Raw genomic sequence first — 25,285 nt, forward strand, 5'->3', positions numbered from 1 at the left:
TACGTCTCCGTCTAAATATGCAATGTGCAATCATAGTAATTTATAACAAATAGAACAGTCAATGTAATATAGAGAACACTCAAATCAGCCTGAGTTAATCAGTCTGATGGCCTAGTGGAAGAAATTGTCCTGGATCCTGTTGGTCCTGGCTTTTATGTTGTGGTACTGTTTCCCGGATGGTAGTAGCTGGAATAGATTGTGGTTGGGGTGACTCGGGCCCCCAATGATCCTATGGGCTCTTTTTATACACCTGTCTTTGTAAATGTCCTAAATCATGGGAAGTTCTCAACTACAGATGCGCTGGGCTGCCCGCACCACTCTCTGCAGAGACCTGCGATAAGGGAGATTCAGTTCCCATACCAAGCAGTGATGCAGCCAGTCAGGATGCTCTCAATTATGCCCCTGTAGAAAGTTCTTGGGATTTGGGGGCCCATACTAAACTTCCCTAACCATCTGAGGTGAAATAGGCGCTGCTGTGCCTCTTTCACCACACAGCTGGTGTGTACAGACCACGTGAGGTCCTTGGTGATGTGGATGCTGAGGAACTGTTTACCCCCTCAGCCTCAGATCCATTGAGGGAGAGGTTATTTTCTTGACACCATTGTGTCAGGGAGATGACTTCTTCCCTGTAGGCCACCTCTTTATTGTTTGAGATAAGGTCAATCAATGTAGTGTCATCGGCAAATTTAATTAGCAGATTAGAGCTGTGGGTGGCGATATAGTCATGGGTATACAGGGAGTAAAGGAGGGTACTTGGTACACAGCCCTGAGGGTCTCCTGTATTGAGAGTCAGAGGGGTGGAGGTGAGGAAGCCCACTCTTCCCACCTGCTGGCAATCTGACAGGAAGTCCAGGATCCAGCTGCGCAAGGCATAGTCAAGGCCTAGGTCCCTGAGCTTCTTGTTGAGCCTGGATGGAACTATCGTGTTGAATACTGAACTGTGGTCCAAGAACAGCATTCTCACATAAGCATAACTACTTTTATGTATGTGTAAAAACAACCTTGGTAATTATGGGTCTTTACTATGTAATATTAATATTACTATATTAATGTGTAATTAATATGCCAATCTAGCAATCCCTTAAACTTACAGATAGGTTTAAGATTAAGTTGACGTTTGTAAGTGATGAATATTGAATTATGGTGATATGATCTGTGGGGTGCTCTGCCACAGACTGTGGTGGAGGCCAAGTCCGTGGGCATATTTAAGGGGAAATTGATAATTTCCTGATCAGTCAGGGCATCAAAGGATATGGCAAGAAGGCAGGTGTATGGGGTTGAGTGGGATCTGGGATCAGCCATGATGGAATGATGGAGCAGACTTGATGGGCTGAATGGCCTAATTCTGCTCCTGTGTCTTATGATCTTATGATTATGGAGATTCTTAACTTCCATCTTCCATAGCCAAAAAAGCCCAGCAGTGTCTCTACTTTCTGTGAAGGCTGAGAAAAATCCATCTCCCACCCCCTATCCTCACCACATTCTACAGAGGATGTATCAAGAGCATCCTGAGCAGCTGCATCACTGTCTGGTTTGGGAATTGCACCGTTTCGGATCGCAAGACCCTGCAGCGGATAGTGAGGTCAGCTGAGAAGATCATCGGGGTCTCTCTTCCAGCTATTACAGGCTTTTACACCACACACTGCACCTGCAAAGCTAACAACATTGTGAAGGACCCCATGCACCCCTCATTCAAACTCTTCTCCCTCCTGCCATCTGGCAAAAGGTACCGAAGCATTTGGGCTCTCACGACCAGACTGTGCAACAATTTCTTCTCCCAAGCCATCAGACTCCTCAGTGCTCAGAGTGTAGACTGACATTGTAATTTGTCCTCAACTGTGTCTATTGTCTTGTTTATTATTGTACTGCCCTGCACTGTTTGTGTACTTTATGTAGTCCTGTGCAGGTCTGTAGTCTAGTGCAGTTTTTATGTTGTTTTATGTAGTCTAATGCAGCCTTGTGCTGTCTCACATAATCTAGTGTAGTTTTGTGTTGTTTCATGTAGCACCAGGGTCCTGGAGGAAGGTTGTTTCGTTTTTACTGTGTACTGTACCAGCAGTTTATGGTCAAAATGACAATAAAAGGAACTTGAACTTGTCTTTGCCTGAACTTGCTGACTCATATGTGCAAAGTGTATTTCATGTATTTCATGAGTTCAAGCTTCTGCATTACCAGTGTCTCTCCTGCACCTGGAGGGCCAATCTTATTGATCCTAATAAACTTGAGAATCTGGCAGTATAGAGCAGTGCAGGATTTTAGGAGACATTTAATATTTATCACAATTTTTTAATATTCATAGAAGAAATATGGGATTCATATGCTGAGTCATCCTTCAATTGCCTATCCCCATTATCCTTGAGAAGGAGAATTGAAGCAAGTGATTTAAAATAAACTTTAAAAATAAGTTCAATTCTTAAAAACTATTCAAAGAATTGGAAGCGTTACATTAAAATAATTATTTCGAACAGGGAACACCCTCTCTTTAATCTAGTCTTTAATCAAATGAATCTGTAGACCTACATTAGATCTAATATTACACAATTCTAGGCAGTTTAATTTGTGAATATAAGCAAGGTTGCCTTAGCTATTGTACTTCGTTAAGTGCAGAAACAGACTGAACTGGCAGATTCGGCGTTTTGGTCTGTTCTGCACGTGAATCTAGGACTTCTGCATTTGATAGAACGTATGCACCAGATTTATTGTTCTTTTAACAGGATGGTAATTTTCTCCATAGTTAACATAGTAATTTTATCATTCTTTTAGTGGTCATCAAGCATTTCAATGTTAAATGCTGACAATATAAAGCCTAGTTTTAGTCTTGCTGATGTGACAAGGCCTTGTTCAGGACAATCTTAATCTGTTAAATAACTTTTATGACACTATGCAATTATTATATGTAACATTAATTTTTTGATAGTTATACAATCATGAAAGTATTTTATAATATTTTAATTTTGCATTGTGATTAATATTCAATCTGTTTCCTAAAAATGATTATAATATTGGATTAATAACATTTTTCTTTCTCTCTCTCTCTCTCTCTCTCTGTTAGGCTATTTTGATTGTGGTTACAGTGGCATTTGTTCAGGTTTGTATCTCTATTCTGATTTAAAATTCATTCAAACATGGAAATATAAATTTAAGATCTTCCAGGTGTTTCTGAGCTATCACTGTTGTTAATAATTTTAAGCTTGCATGTTGTCAAGTACTAATATTTCTGTAATATTGCTTTTATCAGTAGTAGGAAGATAACTTGAATTTTCATTTCCTTAAGATGTAGGAGGAAGGATACCTGATCTCAAAGGTGTCTTCATAGGTTCTCCGAGTGTTCATCAGTTCTATTCCCTCACTTATTTTCCTTTAAACTATACTCCATGTAACTTGTACTCTGTCACGTGCCTGTCAACTCCATCAAGCATGAGTATTATTGCAGCTTCTGTCTGTTTTGCTAAGGCCGCAATAATTTCTTCTCCCAATGGAATCTGTGATATTAGCCATTCCAAGGAACAGGTTCTGACAGATTTCCCCTAAGTGTTGTTAAACCTGAAGAAAATTGTTTCCTTACCCTTTATGTTCATGTACTGGCACAATTTCTGATATGTATAGTGGTATATGACTAACTGTGAACAGATGTGATTTTCAGGTGTGTATGAATTCATCTGAGAGAAGAAAATGCCTTCTAATTTATACATACCTAAAATCCAAGAAATCAATTTATGAATCCATGTTAATTTCAATCCATCCAGCTCACCAATGTAAATGGAAATGTTACAGCATGCCTAATGCTATGAGATGGCATTTAATGGAGCAAAAATTAGTGGGAAGGTAGAGGATTGGGAAGCTTTTAAAAACCAACAGAAGGCAACTAAAATAGCTGTAAGGAGGGAAGAGATGAAATAGGAAAGTGAGCTATCCAATACTATAAAGATTTTCTGGATAAAGAGTAAAAGAGAAGCAGGAGTGGACATTGGACCATTGGAAAATGACAATGGAGCAGTAGTAATGGGGTACAAAGAAATGGCAGATGAAATGAATACAGATTTTGTATCAGTCTTCACTGTAGAAGATACTAGCAACATGGTAAAATTTGAACACCTGAACCTGTCAGCGGGCAGAAGTGAGTGTAATTGTTATTATGAATGAGAAGGTGCTTGGAAAGCTGAAAGGTCTGAAGATAGACAAGTCAAGGTAGGTGGGTCACCTGGACCAGATGGGCTCCATTGCATGGTTCTGGAAGAGGTAGCCAAAGAGATTGTAGAGGCCTTTATAGTCATGTTCCAAAAACTACTAGATTTTGAAATGGTTCTAGAGGACTGGAAAATCGCAAATATCACTCCACTTTCAAGAAGGGAGGAAGGCAGAAGGCATGAACTTATAGGCCAGTTAGCCTGATTGCAATGTTAGCAAGATGTTAGAGTCCATTTGTAAGAATGACGTTTTGGGTTACTTGGGGACACGTGATAAAATAGGCCAAAGTCAGCATGGCTTCCTTGAGGGAGAATCTTGCTTAACAAAGTTGTTGGAATTCTTTGAGGAAATAACAGGCAGGATAGACAAAAGAGTCAGTGGATATTGTTTACTTGCATTTTCAGAAGGCCTTTGACAAGCTGCTGCACATGAGGCTGCACCTATTACATGAAGGATGGACAGCAGATTGGCAGGAGGCAAAGAGTGGGACTAAAGTAGGACTTTTCTGATTGCTTGAAAGTTCCACAGGGATTCATGGTGGGACTGCTTCTTTTCCGGTTGTACGTTAATGATCAGGATGATGGAATTACTGGCTTTGTGGCGAAGTTTGTGAATGATACAAAGATAGATGAGGAGGGCAGGCAGTGTTGAGGAAGGAGGGAGACTGCAGATTAGGAGAATGGGCAAAGTGGCAGGTGGAATACAGTGTCAGGAAGTGTATGGTATTGCACTTTTGTAGAAGGAGTAAAGGCATAGACTATTTTCTAAATGGAGAGCAAATTCAGAAATTAGAGGTGCAAAGGGACTTGGTAGTCTGCAGGATTCTGTAAAGGTTAATTTGCATGTTGAATCAGTAGTAAGGAAGGAAAATATAAAGTTAGCCTTCATTTTAAGAGGATTAGAATATAAAAGCAAGGATGCTGTACTGAGGCATTATGAGACATTGATCAGACTGCATTTGGAGTATTGCGAGCAGTTTTGGGACCCCATATGTAGAAAAGGATTTACTGGCATTGGAAAGGATCCAAAAGATATTTACAACAATAATCCTAGGGATGAAAGGATTAACATATGAGGAGTGTTTAATGGCTCAGTGCCTGTACCTACTGTAGTTCAGAAGAATGAGTGGGGTGGGTTCTAATTAACCTTTTAAATATTGAAAGGCTGAGACAGAGTGGAGAGCATGTCTTCAGTAGTGGGAGTGTCTAGGACCAGAGGGCCCAGCCAGAACAGAAGGGTTTACCTTTAGAACAGATGAAGAGGAACTTCTTTAGCCATAGGGTAGTGAATCATTGCCACAGAATGCTGTGGAATCCAAGTCATTGGGTATATTTAAAACAGAGTTTGATAGGTTCTTGATTGCTAAGGGCATCAAAGGTTGTAGGGGCAAGGCAGGTGAATGGGATTGAGAAGGAAAAAAATTCGGCCAGGATCAAATAGCAGAATAGCTTCAATGGGTCGAATGCTGTGATTCTGCTGCTTTGTTTCATGGCCTTATGCTTCCCTTCTCCTTCGCCATTGTGAAAACTTGCTTTTTTTCATTTCCAAAACGAGAAAATCTGCAGATGCTGGAAATCCGTGCAACACACACAAAATGCTGAAGGAACTCAGCATGCCAGGCAGCATCTATGGAAAAGAGTACCGTTGACGGCTGAGACCCTTTATCAGGACTTTTTTTCCCCCCATTTGCTTTCTTTTATTTTCTTTTATTTAAAATCTCAGTTATGCCAACTTAAAAACTTGGTCTAATCAAGATATCTATCTTTTCTTGAATCCATGCTGAGCAGGTTTCCTCTCAAATTCACCTCATAAATTTCTCTGATAACAAGTTAAATTTCACTATGTCCCTTTCAAGGATTTTAGTATGATCCATTTTAAAGCAATGAAGTTGTATTGGTAATATTTTTTCTTTATAGTATTTTAAGACATAGCATGGACCTAATTATATAGATATCTGTCAGTCCTGAAAGCAATTTATCATTAAGGGTGTGCATTCCAATCTTTTCCCTAGAAGGACTGATGATGAAAAATAGTAAGTAAATTTGATTAAAATTACTTTGCATTTTCAAGCTTAAAAATATTACTATGTATGCCATTCACTTTATTTTTTACCTAACGGCACTTCAACACAAAATTAACTCAGTCTTCTGGGAGACTATCTTTATACCATTTTTATTTTTATTATAAAACGTGATTTCATTTTTTTCTGCCTATCAGTGATCAGGCTGCACCAACAGATCCTGTAAGGATATGGCTTTGTTTGGTTTATAATTTTTCAGTAATGCTTGTGTTCTTGTTTTCATACATTTCTATTGCTGACAGTACAATAAAGAAAAACCATTGGTGTGAAAACATTGCACCCTAAAATAAAACAATGAGTGTTGAAACTTTCTTATAGGTCAAAAGGTCTATGGAAAGAATATTAACACTTCAGATCTATTCACTTCAGAACTGCTCCTTTTGCAAACGATGTCTAGTCTATATTGTTTCAGTATTATGTTTTATTTCAAATTTGCAATTTTTACTTGGATTTTCAACAATGAGTGTTTTTCAAGTACCCATGCTGATAGTTTCCTTCGGTATGAATACAAAAGAATAATAATGGGGATCTTGCAGAATAAATATACAGTGATGCTTGAGAGTTTGTGAACTCTGTAGAATCTTCTCAATTTCTGCATAAATATGACCATATGACTGACATAGAAACATAGAAAACCTACAGCACAATACAGGTCCTTCGGCCCACAAGGTTGTGCCGAACATGTCCCTAATCTAGAAATTGCTAGGCTTACTTATAGCCCTCTATTTTTCTAAGCTCCGTGTACCTATCCAAAAGTCTCTTAAAAGACCCTATCATATCCACCTCCACCACCTTTGCTGGCAGCCCATTCCATTCACCACTCTCTGAGTAAAAAAGTACCCCTGGCATCTCCTCTGTACCTACTCCCCAGCACGTTAAACCTGTGGCCTCTTGTGGCAACCATTTCAGCCCTGGGGGGGGGGGGGGGGGGAAGAATCTGTCTATCCACACTATAAACACCTCTCAACATCTTATACACCTCTGTCAGGTCACCTCTCATCCTCCGTCGCTCCAAGGAGAAAAGGTCGAGTTCACTCAACCTATTCTCATAAGGCATGTTCCCCAATCCAGGCAACATCCTTGTAAGAATATGTACACAACGCTGGAAGAACTCAGCAGGTCAAGCAGCATCCGTGAGAAAAGAGCAGCCAACGTTTCGGGCCGAGACCCTTCATCAGGAAACCTTGTAAATCTCCTCTGCACCCTTTCTATGGCATCCACATCCTTCCTGTAGTGAGGTGGTCAAAACTGAGCACAGTACTCCATGTGGGGTCTGACCAGGGTTCTGTATAACTGCCGCATTACGTCTCAGCTCCTAAACTCAATCCCATAATTGATGAAGGCCAATACACCGTACCCCTTCTTAACCACTGAGCCAACCTGCACAGCTGCTTTTTGAGCATCCTAGGGACTCGGACCCCAAGATCCCTCTGATCCTCCACACTGCCAAGAGTCTTACCATTAATACTATATTCTGTCATCATATTTGACCTACCAAAATGAACCACTTCACACTTATCTGGGTTGAACTCCCATCTGCCGCGTCTCAGCCCAGCTTTACATCCTATCCATATCCCACTGTAACCTCTGACAACCCTCCACACTATCCACAGCACTCCCAACCTTTGTGTCATCAGCAAACTTGCTAGCCCATCCCTCCACTTCCTCATCCAGGTCATTTATAAAAATCACAAAGAGTAAGGGTCCCAGAACAGACCCCTGAGGCACTCCACTGGTGACCGACCTCCATGCAGAATATGACCCATCCATACCCACTCTTTGCCTTCTGTAGGCAAGCTTGTTCTCAATCCATAAAGCAATGTCCCCTTGGATCCCATGCCTCCTTACTTTCTCAGTAAGTCTTGTATGGGATACCTTATCAAATGCCTTGATGAAATCCATATACACTACATCTACTGCTCTTCTTTCATCAATATGTTTTAGTCACATCCTCAAAAAATTCAATCAGGCTTTACATTTAGTTACGTTCAATTTAGGATTTATGTGATCAGATCTTCACATAAATCCTAAAACTAGATAAAGAAAACTCAATTAAATAAATAACACAAAAACATTATACTCATTCATTTATTTATTAAGAAAAATTATCCTATATTACATGTATTTGTTGGAAAAAGTATGTAAAGCATTGCTTTCAGTAACTGTTGATCAATCCTGCACATCGGCTTGGAGGAATTTTAGGCCATTCCTCCTTAAAAAACTACTTCAACTCTGGGATGCTGGTGGGCTTCTTTGCATGAACTGCTGGCTTCAGGTCCTTCCACAACATTCCTATAGGATTAAGGTCAGGACTTTAACTCGGCCATTCCAAAAAACAAATTTTCTTCTTTTTTAAACCAACTGTTGTGTCTTTACTCTTGTCTTTTGGATCATTGTGTTGTTGCATGATCTAACTTGTATTAAGCTTCAAGTAACAGACTGCTACCTTGACATTCTCCTGTAAAATGTCTTGATATAATGTTGAATTCATTGTTCCCTCAATGATTGCAAGCTGTCCAGGTCCTGAGGCAACAAAGCAATCCTAAATTATGATGCTCCTTCCACCATGCTTCACAGTTGGGAAGAGGTTTTGGTGTTGGTGTGCAGTGGCCTTTTTCCTCCAAAAATAGCAATGTGCATTTCTGCTAAAAAGTTCAACTTTTGACTCCTCTGTCCACAGGACATTGTCTCAGATGCATTGTAGAACATCCAGGTGGTCCTTCGCAAACTTAAGATGTGCAGCAATGTTTTTTGGAGAGCTTTGGTTTCCTTCATGGTGTCCTTCCATGAACACCATTCTTGTTCAGTGTTTTTCTTATGATGGATACATGCACAGAGATTTCAGCAAGTTTTGGAGATTTCTGCAGGTCTTTTACTGTTATCCTTGGGTTCTTTTCCACCTTCCTCAGCATTGCACATCCTGCTCTTGGTGTGATCTTTGCAGGAAGCCCACTCCTCAGGAGAGTAGCAACAGTACTGAATTTCTTCCATTGTAGACAGTTTTTCTTGCTGTGGACTGAAGAACACTCAGATATTTTGAAATGCTTTTGTAGCCTTTTCCAGCTTCATGCATCTCTACAATTCTTCTAAGGTCCTCTGAAAGTTATTTTGATCAAGGTATGGTGCACATAAACAGATCTTTCTTGAGAAGCACAGGCTCCATCAGTAACCTGGCTTTGTGTCTTTTTTATAGGGCAGGGCACTCCTACAACCCACACCTTCAATCTCCTCTCATTGATTGGAACACCTGATTCCAAATAGCTTTTGTAGAAGGCATTACCCTAGAGGCTGACATACTTTTCCAACAAATGCATTTAATATTTAATCATTTTTCTCAAACAAATGAACAAATATAATGTTTTTTTGTGTTATTTAATTAAATGGGTTCTTTTTATCTAGATTTAGGACTTGCATGAAGATCCGATCATGCTTTATGTTATATTTATGCAGAAGTAAAGAAAATTCTGCAGGGTTCCCAAACTTCCTAGCACCACCGTATACTCTTAAGGAATTACGTTGAAGCTTCAGATGGTGACTCAAAACCTTTTCAACTTTGCTCAAGACCTGCCATGAATTCTCTCCTCTATTCCATTGCCAGGAACCGTAAAAAGTATTGCAATGTAATTCAATTTGTGTAGTAATTTTGGTCTTTGTATTGTCAATAAATCGGGTCTTAAATCTGCATCCTTCCGACTTGTAATCAAAAAGGACACTTCAGAATCCCTGCTTTAAAGAAGAATCTGCTCTTAAGTACTGTTAAAAGGTAGGTTATGTAATAAGAAGTTGATTGGCAGAAGAGAGATCTTTTACAACATGTAATATACAAATAATTCAGGAGCTAGGTGAGACTTCAGAAATGGACTACAGTGTGAGGTCGTTCAAGATCCATGAATGTGAAACTGGAACTACTGATTATAATGCTATGATTAATTACCATGTACATCTATGTGACGAATTTAAAATGTTGCAAATGCTTCATATGCAAAGATATTACTAATTTTGCTGATACCCCACAGGAATATCGGTCAGAAAAATCCCTTGAAGAGCTAAGCAAGCTGGTTCCTCCAGAATGTCACTGGTATGATTTCTATTATCCTGAGTTTTTCTGGTGTATGCTTTCATGGTTAATAAGTATGATAGTACCAAAAGTAAACTGTTCATTATTATTATCAAAGAGCAGATGAGGTTGTCTAAAACCTATTGAATCCAGCTTTTTTATGCATCATTTATACTTTAAGAATGTATCTATTCTTTCATGTGTTTAGCAAAAAGAGTAATTTTCTTCTGATATACATTTATTCTATCACATCTTCCCTTTCAGCTTGTCTTTGTCTTTCAGTCTATTACTATCCTTCTCACTGGTAACCACATTAACAAGCTTTGTTGCACAGCAGATTTGGAAATTATATTCTACAGATTCATGTTCTGTGGAAATCAAAAGTATTGATGCCATATTGATTCCTGGGGATGAGTACTGGTAATCATTCTCAATTATGGAAAAATATTCACTTGTCTATTACCACTGCTCTTTTTGTATTCTGGCTTTATGTGAATATCTTATCGATTCTACCAGAGACTCTTGATTCCATGACATTCTTATAGGATTTTATCAATGTTTGGGATCTGTCTTGGTATGTTTTGCATCCATTTTAAAAAAAACTTTCTTTGTTTAAAAAAAAAGTTATTTAGTTGAAAGGCGATTTGTAAGTTTGGCAACCTCCTTTTTCCTTTTCATCTTTCATTTATCGTCCATGGATCTTTGACTTCCTCGCCCTTTTCTCCCTTTTACAAAGAAAGCCATCATCCTCATTAATGGGGATGTTCTGAGCAGTGGTAGAGGCTTCCATGTGTAAATGGGATATAGTGTACGCTGGTTTCCTTTGATTTAGCTATTGTTTCTCTCAATACATTTCCTCAAAAGCATTTCCATAGTTTGGGAAATCAAATTCCTATAAGTACAACAGGAAGTGCTCTTGAGATTTAGCTGGGGTGCAATTCAGGGGTCAGGTGTTACTCTAAAACTAAATCTTGGTACACATAAAGTTGGACTAACAAGAATATAATGCTCCCTTCCTCTGCTTCATAAGAATAAAATTTCCATATAAACAGTAATAATGTAATGTAATGAATTGGGCTTTTTTGTTCACTGTTTTGGCTTGAATTTTTCTTTATTTACCCTAGTATAAGGGAAGGGAAGATGGAACACTTGCTTGCCCGAGAGCTGGTTCCAGGCGACACTGTGTGTTTGACTGTTGGTGATAAAGTCCCTGCTGACCTGCGTTTGTTTGAGGTAATGAATGGGCCTACCAAAGTCGTGTTTTTGTTTTAATGTTCAATTTCTACTGTGTACATTAATTTCTTTGAAGCTATGAGAAAGTTGACATGCAAGTTGTTTCAACTTGTCTGTTAAAATACCACATTGTATCAGAACATTGATCTATCAATTTTGTAACCATAGCTCTTGCTGTTAGGAATCTCAAGTGTTAACCATGCCTGACTGTTTCTTTCTTGTCTGCTAAGGAAGCTGTGGACTTGTGGTGTTATGTTCTAACTTTATCAAGCAGGGGTAGATTGATTTTTTTTTACAAAGGAAAGATCATGTTTGATTTGAAGGATGGGTGCTTTTGAGGTTAATATTTGAATAAATAAATTTAGAGGCTTTTGGATTCTTGGAGTTGGTATTTGTAGTGCTGATAGTGACTAATGCAGAAGGGCACCAATTAGAAATGAGATGCCTATAACACAGGATTATAAACCTGCAAAAGAGAATTCAGTAGAGAGCTAAACTACCCTGCTAAAAAGGCTCCACAGTTCTGTGACATCTAGAATGGTGGTTGATAATCAAACAGTTAACTGGAGAAAGAGGCTCCAAGAATAGTCTTCACCATAACAATGTGACAATCCTCTGAGAAGACTCCAGGAATATCCCTGATTGTAACAGTGGTGAGGTCCAGCATATGAATTTGCAGTCATCATGCCAGAAGTACTGAATGAATGATTAATCATCACTTGTTCCTGAGATTCTTAACATCACAGTAGCCATAAATAAAAACAGAATTGCTTTAAACATTCATCAAGTCAGGCTTCCTCTGTGGAAAAAGAGTAAATGTTTTGGTTGAAGATCCTTTGCCAAAATTAGGAAAAGAAAGAAATCTAGTTTAAACTACAAAGAGGGAGGGAGAGAGGACTGGACAAAGGGGTTCTCTCTGATATGATGAGCAGCAGGTTTGGCTTGGAAATGTACTGTTGATGAGGTTATTCACCTGATAGGTTAATGAAGTAAGTTAGTGAACACAAAGGAATGTAGTAGCTGTGCAATGCAAAGCTGTGGACAAACTGAATGATCTGCCTGTTTTTGAGACAGAAAATGAGGTGCTGTGTCTCAGGTTTTACACTGGTCTTTGTTATTAACAGTGCATGGGAACCACAGATGGAGAGGTCAAAGTGCAATTTAAAATGGTAGGCAACATGATCCTTGGGCTTTCCCTTAAACAATCGTTACGGTCTAGCTTTGGATTTCTCAATTCAGGTGAACACTGTCTCAGAAATTATTTCAGGAATTTTCCTATTACTGAAGTTAAACTAGCTTGCCTGCAATTACTTTTGTTATCCACTCTTCCCTTGATAATGTCACTCTTCTTTTAATCTCTGTGATAGATTATTTCCTCCCATTTTTCAGTTAAAGTCTTGGGAAAAATTCATATCAAATGGAGTTATCGGTATCTTGAAGGAGCAAGCAGTGATCAGTTATTAAGGCTTTGCAATGTGACACAAATGCTTTTAAGGCAGCTGATTAAACACAGTTTTGATAGTAGCCAAGTAAATCAAATCACATTGCTGTATTCTGCAGGAAGGAGACAAGCGGGAGGTATTACTGCTGAAGTTCTGAAGTTTGGAGAATAAATTTCAATTCAGTTGCAAATTCACAGCCACATCTTCCACATTTAGCAATAATAAGATTTACCAGGGACCTCATGCTATAATTGCAACTATTTGAAAAGTAGATCGATCTGGTTGTGTTAACTGCAGAGATGATATCACCACATGTAGAAAAATGACGGGTTTGTCAGAGCGAACGTTATTGCTGGGTCTTCCTGGACCATTGCCTCTTCAGTTGCTGAAGAGTAATTTCTCAGGCCTCAGTGAAGACAGACGTGAAGGAGAAATTGGCCCTCACCTTTGCAGCACCGATATAGCCTTTTGACATCTGAGGAATGGTATTTGAAGGTCAAGATTATATTTATTATAACACAGAAAGAGGCCATTCATCTCATTGAATTATTGATGTCTGACACTAGACATCAAGTTCTGTCATGGCAAGTTATTACCAGAAGAACAAGAAACTGTGCAAAATGTTCTGAAAGTCTCCTTAGACAAATTGTAGTATCCCCAGTAACTTTGAATCCTCAACCTAAAATGGAGGAACACTGAGAATAATAGATATCAAGGGGAAAACATCCTGGAGTTGTGGTAGAAAGTAGGTCACCCCAACCTCAAGACATCACTGAAGGAGTTCCTTAGGTTGTGCCTTAGTTTCAACCATCTTCATCAATGGCCTTTCTTCTAGCACTAGATCAAAAATGGAAATGTTCATTGATTGCTAATGTTCAATTTCACTTGCAAATCATAAGCAAATGAAGTAGCCTATGAATCCTGCAATCAATGAAACCTAGAATTTGGAGAATCCAATTGTATTTCTTATAACTGCATTGTACATAAGGTGATGGTAGCTTTTGCTGTCCTTGGTGTGCAGGTATGGCCTTGAGTCTGCTATTTCAACACTTCATCTATCATTTCTTGCCCTGCCCTGACCTATCTGTCTGTGCACAATGAGGTCCAATTCAAGCTTGAGGAATGGCATCTTGTCTTCTTCCCTCAGGGCACGTGGAATCTTGCAAACGCCATATGGAATTCCGTACCTTCAGATATCTCACTTTCTGTGTGTGTCAGAATTTCTCAGTGTTGACCAAGAGATGCATGTAGGCTACGTCTGGGGATATCTCTGTTTTACCATTCCCCAGCTGGAATAGTAGGCTCAACAGAAACTTCTAAAATTCTTACATAATTTGATTGACTAGGTGCAGGGTAGTGATATTTCTGTTGGTTTAGGAGCCTGGAACCAGGAATTCGAGTTTCAGAATAAGATGATGACTTTTTGAGACTGAAGTGAGGAAATATTTCATCATGTGGAGGGTGGTAAGCGTTTGGCATTCTCTAAACTGGAGGGCTCTAGAGGGTTATAGAGTTTTCTCAAACAGAATTTGGCCAATTTTTGTCTCATAAGGGAATCTAGGAAAATAGGGTTGGTGCAGGAGCCATGATGAAGCAAGCATAAGAGGTTAATTAGCTTTTTCCTACTCTTACTTGCATTTGTATTTAATTTCCAACATTGACCTCTTTGCAATCACATCTTGGCAATGGCCATTAGTTTGTATCCTTTATTTCTATTTCCATCAATACCTTATTACAGGGAGACATCACGTGATGACGTAGGATCGAGACGTGGAAATCCAGCTCTCCCGTAAAAAAAAACTAATAAATTAATGTTTAAGTGAAGAAAAGTTAGTAAATATTTTCTAAAAACTACGTCTAAACTACTCAGGATTTTCCTTAGATATGCCTCCTAAACAGACAAAGAAGAAAACTTCTACTTTGAAGATAGTACAAGCTGAGCCGGCCACCATGAAGAAGCCTCGGACTCAAGTGCATCTTACCTCCGGCGATACAGAACAGAAATCGGCGGCAACATCAACAGTCTCCAAGAAGGAACAACAGGAACTGCGCGTGCGCGCAGGAGAGGGCATGCGCAAACATGAGCAATTTGAACTGCAAATCCCAGCTACGATTGGAAGTGGAAGTGAAAATGAACCCAAGGTGAATTCGGATTCTCTGGAACATACAGATGAAGATGAGGAGGTAAAAAGAACAACAGGAAGAGGTTAGAGGTGGAAGATATTCTGGAGATATAAGAGAAGCTTTGGCGCAAATAATGCATGAATTAAAAGAATTAAAAACATTAAAAATAATAAAAGAAGATATTAAAAATATGAAGACTATTTGATAAAATGGTGAAAAAATAGGAGAAAATGGACAAGAAAGTTAAAAAGCTGGAAGAAATAACGGAAGACACTATTGAGAAAGTGAATAAAATGGAAGATAATATTCTTGCCTGGACATCAGAAAGAAAACAACTGTTGGAAAAAATAGACGTGCTTGAAAATTTTAGTAGATGAAATAATATTAAAATTGTTGGTCTTAAAGAAGGGATAGAGGGAGAGGATCCAATAAAAAATTTTCAAAAATGGATCCCGGAAAATTTGGAAATGGAAGAGGGAACCCAGTTGATTGAAATCGAAAGGGTCCACAGAGCCTTAAGACCAAAACCCCAACCTGATCAAAACCCACAACCAATCTTGATAAAATGCTTAAGATATCAAGATAAAGAAAAGATCCTGAAGGCGGCTGCCCAATGTGCCAGAAAGAGAAATGAGCCATTGATGATAGAAGGGAAAGCAGTTCTTTTCTATTCTGATATAAGTTATGACCTTTTAAAGAGAAAGAAGGAATTTAACCCAGCGAGAAAAGTTTTATGGGAAAAGTGTTATAAATTTATATTGCGCCACCCCGCAACACTGATAATTTTTTTGGATGGCGGAAAAAGAAGATTTTTTACTGATCATCGTGATGCAGAGGAGTTTGCACAAGAACTCCCAAATATTCGCTAGACACAGTAAAGATTTAAAAGTGAAACAGATTAAAGATGAAGACGGTGACACTGAAGTGAGTTGATGGACATTAAGGTCAGAAGAATATTTAAATATACTTTTAATTATATGATACAGGGGGAGAAAGGTAAAAATTTGAGAAATATAAATCGAGAGTAGTGATATTTTTTCTTCTCTTATATATACTTTTTTCATGTTACGGGGGAGCTGGGGGAACTTTGGATCGATCGCTATGGGATTCACGTGTGTAATCATGGCGTTTGCCATGACCCGCACAACGGAGGGGGGTAATATTGTGTTTTTTTCCATTTACAACATTAGCAGGGGGGTTTCTTTTCTTTATAATCTATTTTTCTTTTACCTTTCTTTGCCTGGATGATCGGAGGGGAGACACATAGCAACATGGAGAATTTTAAAATAATTTCCCAAGGTACTATGAGAGTTGAAATATTATGTATTATTATAGAGTGGAGTAACCCCATTAAAAATAATGACTAATTTACTGAATTTTTAAAGTTTTAATGTTAATGGGCTTAATGGACCGGTGAAAAGAAAAAGAATTTTAACATACATTAAGAAAATGAAAATAGATATAGCTTTTATACAAGAAACACACTTAACAGAGATAGAACATCAGAAATTAAAGAGAGTTGGGTCGGAAATGTTCTGGCAGCTTCATTTAATTCAAAAGCGAGGGGAGTTGCAATTTTGGTCAACAAAACTTTACCAATTAAAATACAAAATGTACTAATTGATTCTATGGGAAGATATGTAATTACCGTATACATTGTCAAATCTTTTCAGAACTATGGACTGTTAAGATTATTTATGCACCAAATGAAAACGATGTAAAATTTATACAAGAAGCTTTTTTGAATTTGGCTGACGCACACGATAAAATATTAATAGGTGGAGACTTTAACTTTTGTCTAGACCCAGTTTTAGATAGGTCAACAAAGGTTGTTACAAAACCAAAAGTAGCAAAATTAACTTTATCATTGATGAAAGATTTAAATTTGATTGATATATGGAGAAGAATTAACCCAAGAGAAAGAGATTATTCATTTTATTCAAATAGACATAAAACTTATTCAAGGATAGATTTTTTCTTGCTATCAGCGAATATCAAGACAGAGTGAAAAATATGGAATATAAAGCAAGAATATTGTCAGATCATTCCCCCTTGATAATGGCAATGATAATGATGGATAAGGAGGAATCGATTTACAGATGGAGATTTAATTCAATATTATTAAAACGTCAAGATTTTTGTGATTTTATGAAAAAACAGATTCAGTTTTTTTTAGATACAAATTCACATTCAGTTGATGATAAATTTATATTATGGGAAGCGATGAAGGCATATTTGAGAGGCCAGATAATAAGTTATACTTCTAAAATTAAGAAGGAATGTATGGTAGAAATAGATCAATTGGAAAAAGAGATTACAAAATTAGAAAAAGAATCTCAAAGATATATGACAGAAGAAAAACAAAGACAACTTGTTAATAAGAAGCTACAATATAATACACTTCAGACATACCGAACAGAAAAAACAATTATGAGAACTAAACAGAGATATTATGAACTAGGTGAAAGATCACACAAGATTCTTGCTTGGCAGTTAAAAACAGACCAGGCTTCCAAAACGATAAATGTAATTAGAACAAGTGTAAATAAAATTACTTATAAACCTTTAGAAATCAATGAAACTTTAAATTTTTTTTATTCTGACTTGTATCAATCAGAATCACAAAATGATATTGTTGAGATAGAAAGGTTTTTATCACAAATAACTCTCCCAAAATTGAATTCGGAAGAACAGAAGGGATTAGATGTGCCTTTTACATTAAAAGAGGTCGAAGAAGCTCTAGGATCACTTCAGAGTAATAAATCTCCAGGAGAAGATGGTTTTCCGCCTGAATTTTACAAGAAGTTTAAAGATTTATTAATTCCTCCTTTTATGGAGCTAATACACTAAGTGGAAAGAACGCATAAACTTCCAGAATCTTTTTTGACAGCTAATTTAATAGTATTGCCAAAAAAAGACAGAAATTTTTTAAAGCCAACATCATATAGACCTATTTCTTTGTTGAACACGGACTATAAAATAATAGCAAAGATTTTATCTAATAGATTATCTAAATACTTATCAAAATTAATACACATGGACCAAACAGGATTTATTAAAAATAGACAATCGGCAGATAATGTAACTCGGTTACTTAGTATAATTCATTTGGCACAAAAGAGGGAAGAAATGAGTGTGGCAGTTGCTTTGGATGCAGAAAAAGCATTTGATAGATTGGAATGGGATTTTTTATTTAAGGTATTGGAAAAATATGGATTAGGAGTATCTTTTATAAAATGGATTAAAACCTTAAATACTAACCCCAAAGCTAAAGTGGTGACAAATGGCCAAATTTCAACATCATTTCAGTTAACAAGGTTGTCCATTATCACCTGCTTTAGTTGTGTTGGCAATAGAGCCATTAGCTGAATTAATTAGAACTGACTCAAATATGGGTTTCAGAGTTAATCAGGAGGAATATAAGATTAACTTATTTGCTGATGATGTTCTGATTTATCTAACTAACCCATTACATTCGTTGCGTAAATTATCTTCTAGATTGGAAGAATATGGGAAAGTATCAGGGTACAAAATAAATTGGGATAAAAGTGAAATTCTCCCCCTTACTAAAGGAGATTATAGTCAATGTCGATTAATAACTCAATTTAGATGGCCGATAAATAGTATAAAGTATTTAGGTATAAGAGTTGATAATGATATAAAGAATTTATATAAATTAAATTATTTGCCATTATTGAAAAAAATTCAAGAGGATCTTGATAAATGGATGATGTTACCAATAACATTAATAGGTAGAGTCAATGCTGTAAAAATGAGCACATTCCCTAGATTACAATATTTATTCCAAACATTACCAATACAATTACCGCAGAAATTTTTTCAAGAGTTAAATAAATGTGTGAGGAAATTCCTTTGGAAAGGTAAGATGTCAAGAATATCATTGGAAAAATTGACATGGAAATTTGACCTAGGAGGGTTACAATTACCAAATTTTAAGAATTATTACAAAGCAAATCAACTTAGATTTATTGCATCTTTTTTTTGATGAAGATAAACCTGCATGGATTAGAATAGAATTAGACAAAATAGGAGAAAATATACCAGAAGATTTTATATATAAATGGGAATCTAAATGGATATGGGAAAAGAAAGAATCTCCTATACTAAAACATTTGATTGATTTATGGAATAAGATAAATGTTAATGATGAGATAAAGAAATCTTTATTAGCAAAGCAACCTTTAATTCAAAATAAACTTATCCCTTTTACAATGGATAATCAACTTTTATGTAACTGGTTTCACAAAGGGATTAGATATATAGGAGACTTTTGAAGGAGGTATATTAATGTCATTTGACCAATTAAAGAATAAATATAAAATATCAAATAACACTGTTTTCTGTTATTTCCAATTAAGGGCTTATTTAAGAGATAAACTGGGTCAAACAATGTTATTGCCGAAACCTAATGAAATAGAAATTTTAATTCATAAAGGAAAAATTAAAAAATTAATTTCTGGTATGTATAATTTGATTCAAAAACAGACAATTAAACAAGGAATTCATAAGTCAAGACAAAAATGGGAAACTGATTTGAATATTAAAATTGATGAAACAAGTTGGTCAAGATTATGTCTTGACAGTATGACAAATACAATAAATGTTCGACTAAGATTAGTACAATATAACTTTTTACATCAAATATATATTACACCACAAAAAATAAATACCGTAGATTCCGGACTACAGAGCGCACCTGATTAAAAGCCGCTGGCTCTAATTTTAGAAATAAAATCAATTTTTTACTTGTACAGGCCCCACCGGATTTTCGGCCGCAGGTGTCCCACGTTGTAATATGAGATATTTACACAGAAAGATATTACATGTGAGGATTTTTTAACTTTTAATTAAATCCATATGGTAACATAAACAAATACATATTGCAAATGCTTTTTTTCGAACCGTGCCTGTAACGCGGCTACTTTTAAATATATGTTGCGTATACTTTTTTACTGAACAACATTCCAATATCTCCTAACGACTGGTAAAAAATATATATACTGCAGCCTACCAGGAAAAGTTATTGATCGCCTTTAACTTAAAAGCAGTGTTCGCTCAGATCCAATGCCGCTCGCCCCCCGCCTTCCCGTTTATCGCAAACCGGTATATTTCCCACAAGACGCGGCGAAACCGGGTGTGACGTCATAGCATCCCGCGATGTAGTACAGAAAACAAATATAGTTAAAACACTTCTAACTTTAACTAGAAAATGAATTACTAAGCGAAAATATTATAAACTAAATAACTGCCATAAAGGCAGCACAATGCTTTTCTTCGAGTGTTTTCCATGTTGATGAGGGTGAGTACAAATGACTGATTTACAATAATTTAATTGTGAAAGTGCGCTTGATTTATCGTACAATTTCATTGGACCTCTGTGAACTACTCATCAATTTTATTGGTCTACTGTTACGAGGCAAAATGTTTTTGGCGGCATGAAAAAAATCATGCAATAGCCGCACCGTATTAAAGGCCGCAGTGTTCAAAGCTGTTCAAAATGTGGGAAAAAAGTAGCGGCTTATAATCCGACATCTACGGTAGATTAAACTCAAATTTATCTGAAAATGTTTTCGATGTAATCAAGAAATTGGTACTTTTTTACAGTCTATTTGGTCTTGTTTTAAAATTCAACCTTTTTGGACAAATTTAAGAGTTTTACTGGAACAAATTATTGGAATACAACTTCCACATAATCCAATATTTTTTTTACTAGGCGATATTGAAGGGATAAAATCGAAATCCAAATTGAATAAATATCAGAAAGAATTCATAAAAATTGCATTGACAGTAGCCAAAAAGGCTATTGCAGTTACTTGGAAATCGGATTCATACTTAAGTATAAATCGTTGGAAGAATGAAATTTTTAGCTGCATGCCACTTGAAAAAAATGACTTAAAATTTAAGAGATAAATATGAAATATTTCTGAAAATTTGGCGCCCTTATTTACAAAAAAAGGATTAAGTATATAGGTGCTCAGAAGATAAAATTATTGGTTATCTGGGGAAAGAAATAAATATACATATTAAAGCTATTATGAACTCCATGGAGCATGTGGGGATCTTCCAATATCCAGGCATTCTTTCTTTCTTTCTTTCTTTTTTCTTTTTTTTCTATAGGGTTATGTTAGGGGGGAGGGGGGAAGGGTTGATAATTTTTTTTCTTTCTGTAACCTATTTGAAAATTCAATAATTTTTTAAAAAAAAAACCTTATTACATACAGCATTCACAGCAAGATAGATGAATTCAGAAACCTTTAATTTTGTCCATTTACCATTTTTTTCCTTCTCTGAATCAAACTGGGCGTATACATTTTGTTTGTATGGTCTTGTTGACATGATAGTATTTCACACTTTATTCTGTGCCAACATTTTTTTTTGTTCTTTTTTCCCCCTTACCAGCATTTGCTTCCATAAGTATTTACTTAAAAACCTTATCAACAGCCCTTGTTATTTGCTTCATTGAAACACTAGATCCAGCCTGATTCAAGTAAAGCCAGTATGTGTGAGATTGCCCAATGATTCAAACCCCATTTCTCCCCCATGCTTTCAGGGAAAAAACATGCAGGAAATTGGATATATGTAAAGAGAGGACTGGATAAGCATGAGGGATCTCCCAAGTTCTTTTGTTATTGAATCTCTTGAGCCTTTTTCTTTTATCCAGTTGTACTTGTTCTATATCTAATAGTCCTTTTGAAAAATATTGGTTCATCGCTTAAACTGTTGGTTTCTCTGTTTCTCTCCTTTTTATTCATTCTGAGTTAAGGTACTGAATTTAAATCAATGTGTGAAATGACCACCAACCCATTACATATCCCTGCGCACACTTATAACACTTACGAGCATGAGGAATCTCCCAAGTTCTCTTGTTATTGAATCTCTTTTGAGCCTCTTTCTTTTATCCAGTTTTATTTGGATTTTCCAGGACCACATTACGCCACTTGTTACTGAACTTTACATGTCAGATAAAGAGACTGCCGTTTTACATTAGGGCTCATTAAGCAGTGTTCAAGAAGCTCTAATGTAAATTGTTGGATTCCTATCTTGCACAAAGGAAGATGATTATGGTTGTTCGAGCTTCATTAGCCCACCGTCCAGGAAATTTCTGCAGAAAATCTCGAGCAACTATCCAGATTCAACTGTCTGTTACACAGAGCAAAATCCACCATATTTTGAGCACTTACTTCCATCATCATCAGTCACAGTGGCTCCAGTTTTTACCATCTTTGAAATGTGTTGTAAATACAAGTTGTAAATGTGTTGACAAGGCTACTCAGATGACCTGCAAGCTTGGTGATCTCTCACACCAAGGATAAGGAAAGAAGGGACATATGAGTACCATGGCCTGAATGTATCCCTCCATGTCACACAGCATTCCTGACTTGGAAGTGCATTTGCCACTGGGTTTAAATCCTGGAACTACAGCACTACGAAATCTTTGGAGTACTGTCACCATTTGAACTGCAAAGATGCAAGAAGGCAACTCGTTGTTTACCTCCTAATGAACAATAAATACTGTCCTGTCAGTGATGCCCACCTCCAGTAGGTGATCAAAAACTTGCCATGTCGGTGAAGGAGGTGTTAAATGGTTGTAAATTTCCTGGTTAACAATTGTTATTTGTCAACTACTTGGAAAGAAAGTGGATGCCATTTGAGGGATTTGCATAATCTAGTTAATGTTTCTAATAACTGACCCCTTTAATGTAGAAACATAGAAAACCTACAGCACAATACAGGCCCTTTGCCCACAAAGCTGTGCCGAACATGGCCTTATCTTAGAAATTACCTAGAGTTACCCATAGCCCTCTATTTTTCTAAGCTCCATGTACATGTCCAGGAGTCTCTTAAAAGACCTGATCATATCTGCATCCACCACCATTGCCGGCAGCCCATTCCATGCACTCACCACTCTCTGCATTTTAAAAAAAAACATACCCTGACGTCTCTTCTGTACCTAATTCCAAGCACCTTAAAAGTGTACCCTCTCGTGCTAGCCGTTTCAGCCCTGGGAAAAAACATCTGACTATCCACATGATCAATGCCTCTCATCATCTTATACACCTCTATCAGGTCACCTCTTCATCCTCCGCCACTCCAAGGGGAAAAGGCTGACTTCACTCAAGCTATTCTCATAAGGCATGCTCCCCAATCCAGACAACATCCTTGTAAATCTCCTCTGCACCCTTTCTATGGTTTCTACATACTTCCTGTAGTGAGGTGACTAGAACTGAGCACAGTATTCCAAGTGGGGTCTGACCAAGATCCTATATGGAGTAAAGGAATTGCTCGAGGAATATAAAGAATGTAAAAGGAAACTTAAGAAAGAGATTAGAAAAGCTAAAAGAAGTTACGAGTTTGGTTTGGCAAATAAGGTGGAAGTAAATCCGAAAGGCTTCGACAGTTATATTAAAAGCAAGAGGATAGTGAGGGATAAAATTGGTCTCTTAGAGAATCAGGGTGGTCAGCTATGTGTGGAGCCGAGGGAGATGGGAGAGATTTTGAACGATTTCTTCTCTTCGGTATTCACTAAGGAGAAGGATATTGAATGGTGTAAGGTGTGGGAAACAAGTAAGGAAGTTATGGAACCTATGACAATTAAAGAGGTGGAAGTACTGGCGCTTTTAAGAATTTTAAAAGTGGATAAATCTCCGGGTCCTGACCGGATATTCCCCAGGACCTTGAGGGAAGTTTGTGTAGAGATAGCAGGAGCTCTGACGGAGATCTTTCAGATGTCATTAGAAACGGGGATTGTGCCGGAGGATTGGCGTATTGCTCATGTGGTTCCATTGTTTAAAAAGGGTTCTAGAAGTAAGCCTGGCAATTATAGACCTGTCAGTTTGACATCAGTGGTGGGTAAATTAATGGAAAGTATTCTTAGAGATAGTATTTATAATTATCTGGATAGACAGGATCTGATTAGGAGTAGCCAGCATGGATTTGTGCGTGGAAGGTCATGTTTGATAAACCTTATTGAATTTTTTGAAGTAGTTACGAGGAATGTTGACGAGGGTAAGGCAGTGGATGTAGTCTATATGGACTTCAGCAAGGCCTTTGACAAAGTTCCACATGGAAGGTTAGTTAAGAAGGTTCAGTCGTTAGGTATTAATGCTGGAGTTATAAAATGGATTAAACAGTGGCTAGATGGGAGATGCCAGAGAGTAGTGGTGGATAATTGTTTATCGGGATGGAGGCCGGTGACTAGCGGGGTGCCTCAGGGATCTGTTTTGGGCCCAATGTTGTTTGTAATATACATAAATGATCTGGATGATGGGGTGGTAAATTGGATTAGTAAGTATGCTGATGATACTAAGGTAGGAGGTGTTGTGGATAATGAGGTGGGTTTTCAAAGCTTGCAGGGAGATTTATGCCGGTTAGAAGAATGGGCTGAACGTTGGCAGATGGAGTTTAATGCTGAGAAGTGTGAGGTTCTACATTTTGGCAGGAATAATCCAAATAGAACATACAGGGTAAATGGTAGGGCATTGAGGAATGCAGTGGAACAGAGAGATCTAGGAATAACAGTGCATAGTTCCCTGAAGGTGGAGTCTCATGTAGATAGGGTGGTGAAGAAGGCTTTTGGAACGCTGGCCTTTATAAATCAGAGCATTGAGTACAGAAGTTGGGATGTAATGTTAAAATTGTACAAGGCATTGGTAAGGCCAAATTTGGAATATTGTGTACAGTTCTGGTCACCGAATTATAGGAAAGATATCAATAAATTAGAGAGAGTGCAGAGACGATTTACTAGGATGTTACCTGGGTTTCAGCACTTAAGTTACAGAGAAAGGTTGAACAAGTTAGGTCTCTATTCATTGGAGCGTAGAAGGTTGAGGGGGGATTTGATCGAGGTATTTAAAATGTTGAGAGGGATAGATAGAGTTGACGTGAATAGGCTGTTTCCATTGAGAGTAGAGGAGATTCAAACGAGAGGACATGATTTGAGAGTTAGGGGGCAAAAGTTTAAGGGAAACACGAGGGGGTATTTCTTTACTCAGAGAGTGATAGCTGTGTGGAATGAGCTTCCTGTAGAAGTAGTAGAGGCCAGTTCAGTTGTGTCATTTAAGGTAAAATTGGATAGATATATGGACAGGAAAGGAGTGGAGGGTTATGGGCTGAGTGCGGGTAGGTGGGACTAGGTGAGAT

The 25,285-nt window shown here is 37.4% G+C and overlaps 1 protein-coding gene across 2 annotated transcripts in view; it reads left to right on the plus strand.

The window, feature by feature from the left end:
• The window catches only part of atp2c1 (ATPase secretory pathway Ca2+ transporting 1), a 94,635-nt gene that overhangs the window by 32,629 nt on the left and 36,721 nt on the right, over positions 1–25,285 (plus strand). For both annotated transcript variants that reach the window (XM_073024298.1, XM_073024299.1), the window contains exons 5-7: positions 3,053–3,088; positions 10,285–10,346; positions 11,450–11,558. In XM_073024298.1, coding sequence (XP_072880399.1) covers positions 3,053–3,088; positions 10,285–10,346; positions 11,450–11,558 — 207 coding nt within the window. The remainder of the gene's footprint in view (positions 1–3,052; positions 3,089–10,284; positions 10,347–11,449; positions 11,559–25,285) is intronic.

This window comes from Hemitrygon akajei, chromosome 20, assembly GCF_048418815.1.
Source record: "Hemitrygon akajei chromosome 20, sHemAka1.3, whole genome shotgun sequence".
NCBI classification, from domain to species: domain Eukaryota; kingdom Metazoa; phylum Chordata; class Chondrichthyes; order Myliobatiformes; family Dasyatidae; genus Hemitrygon; species Hemitrygon akajei.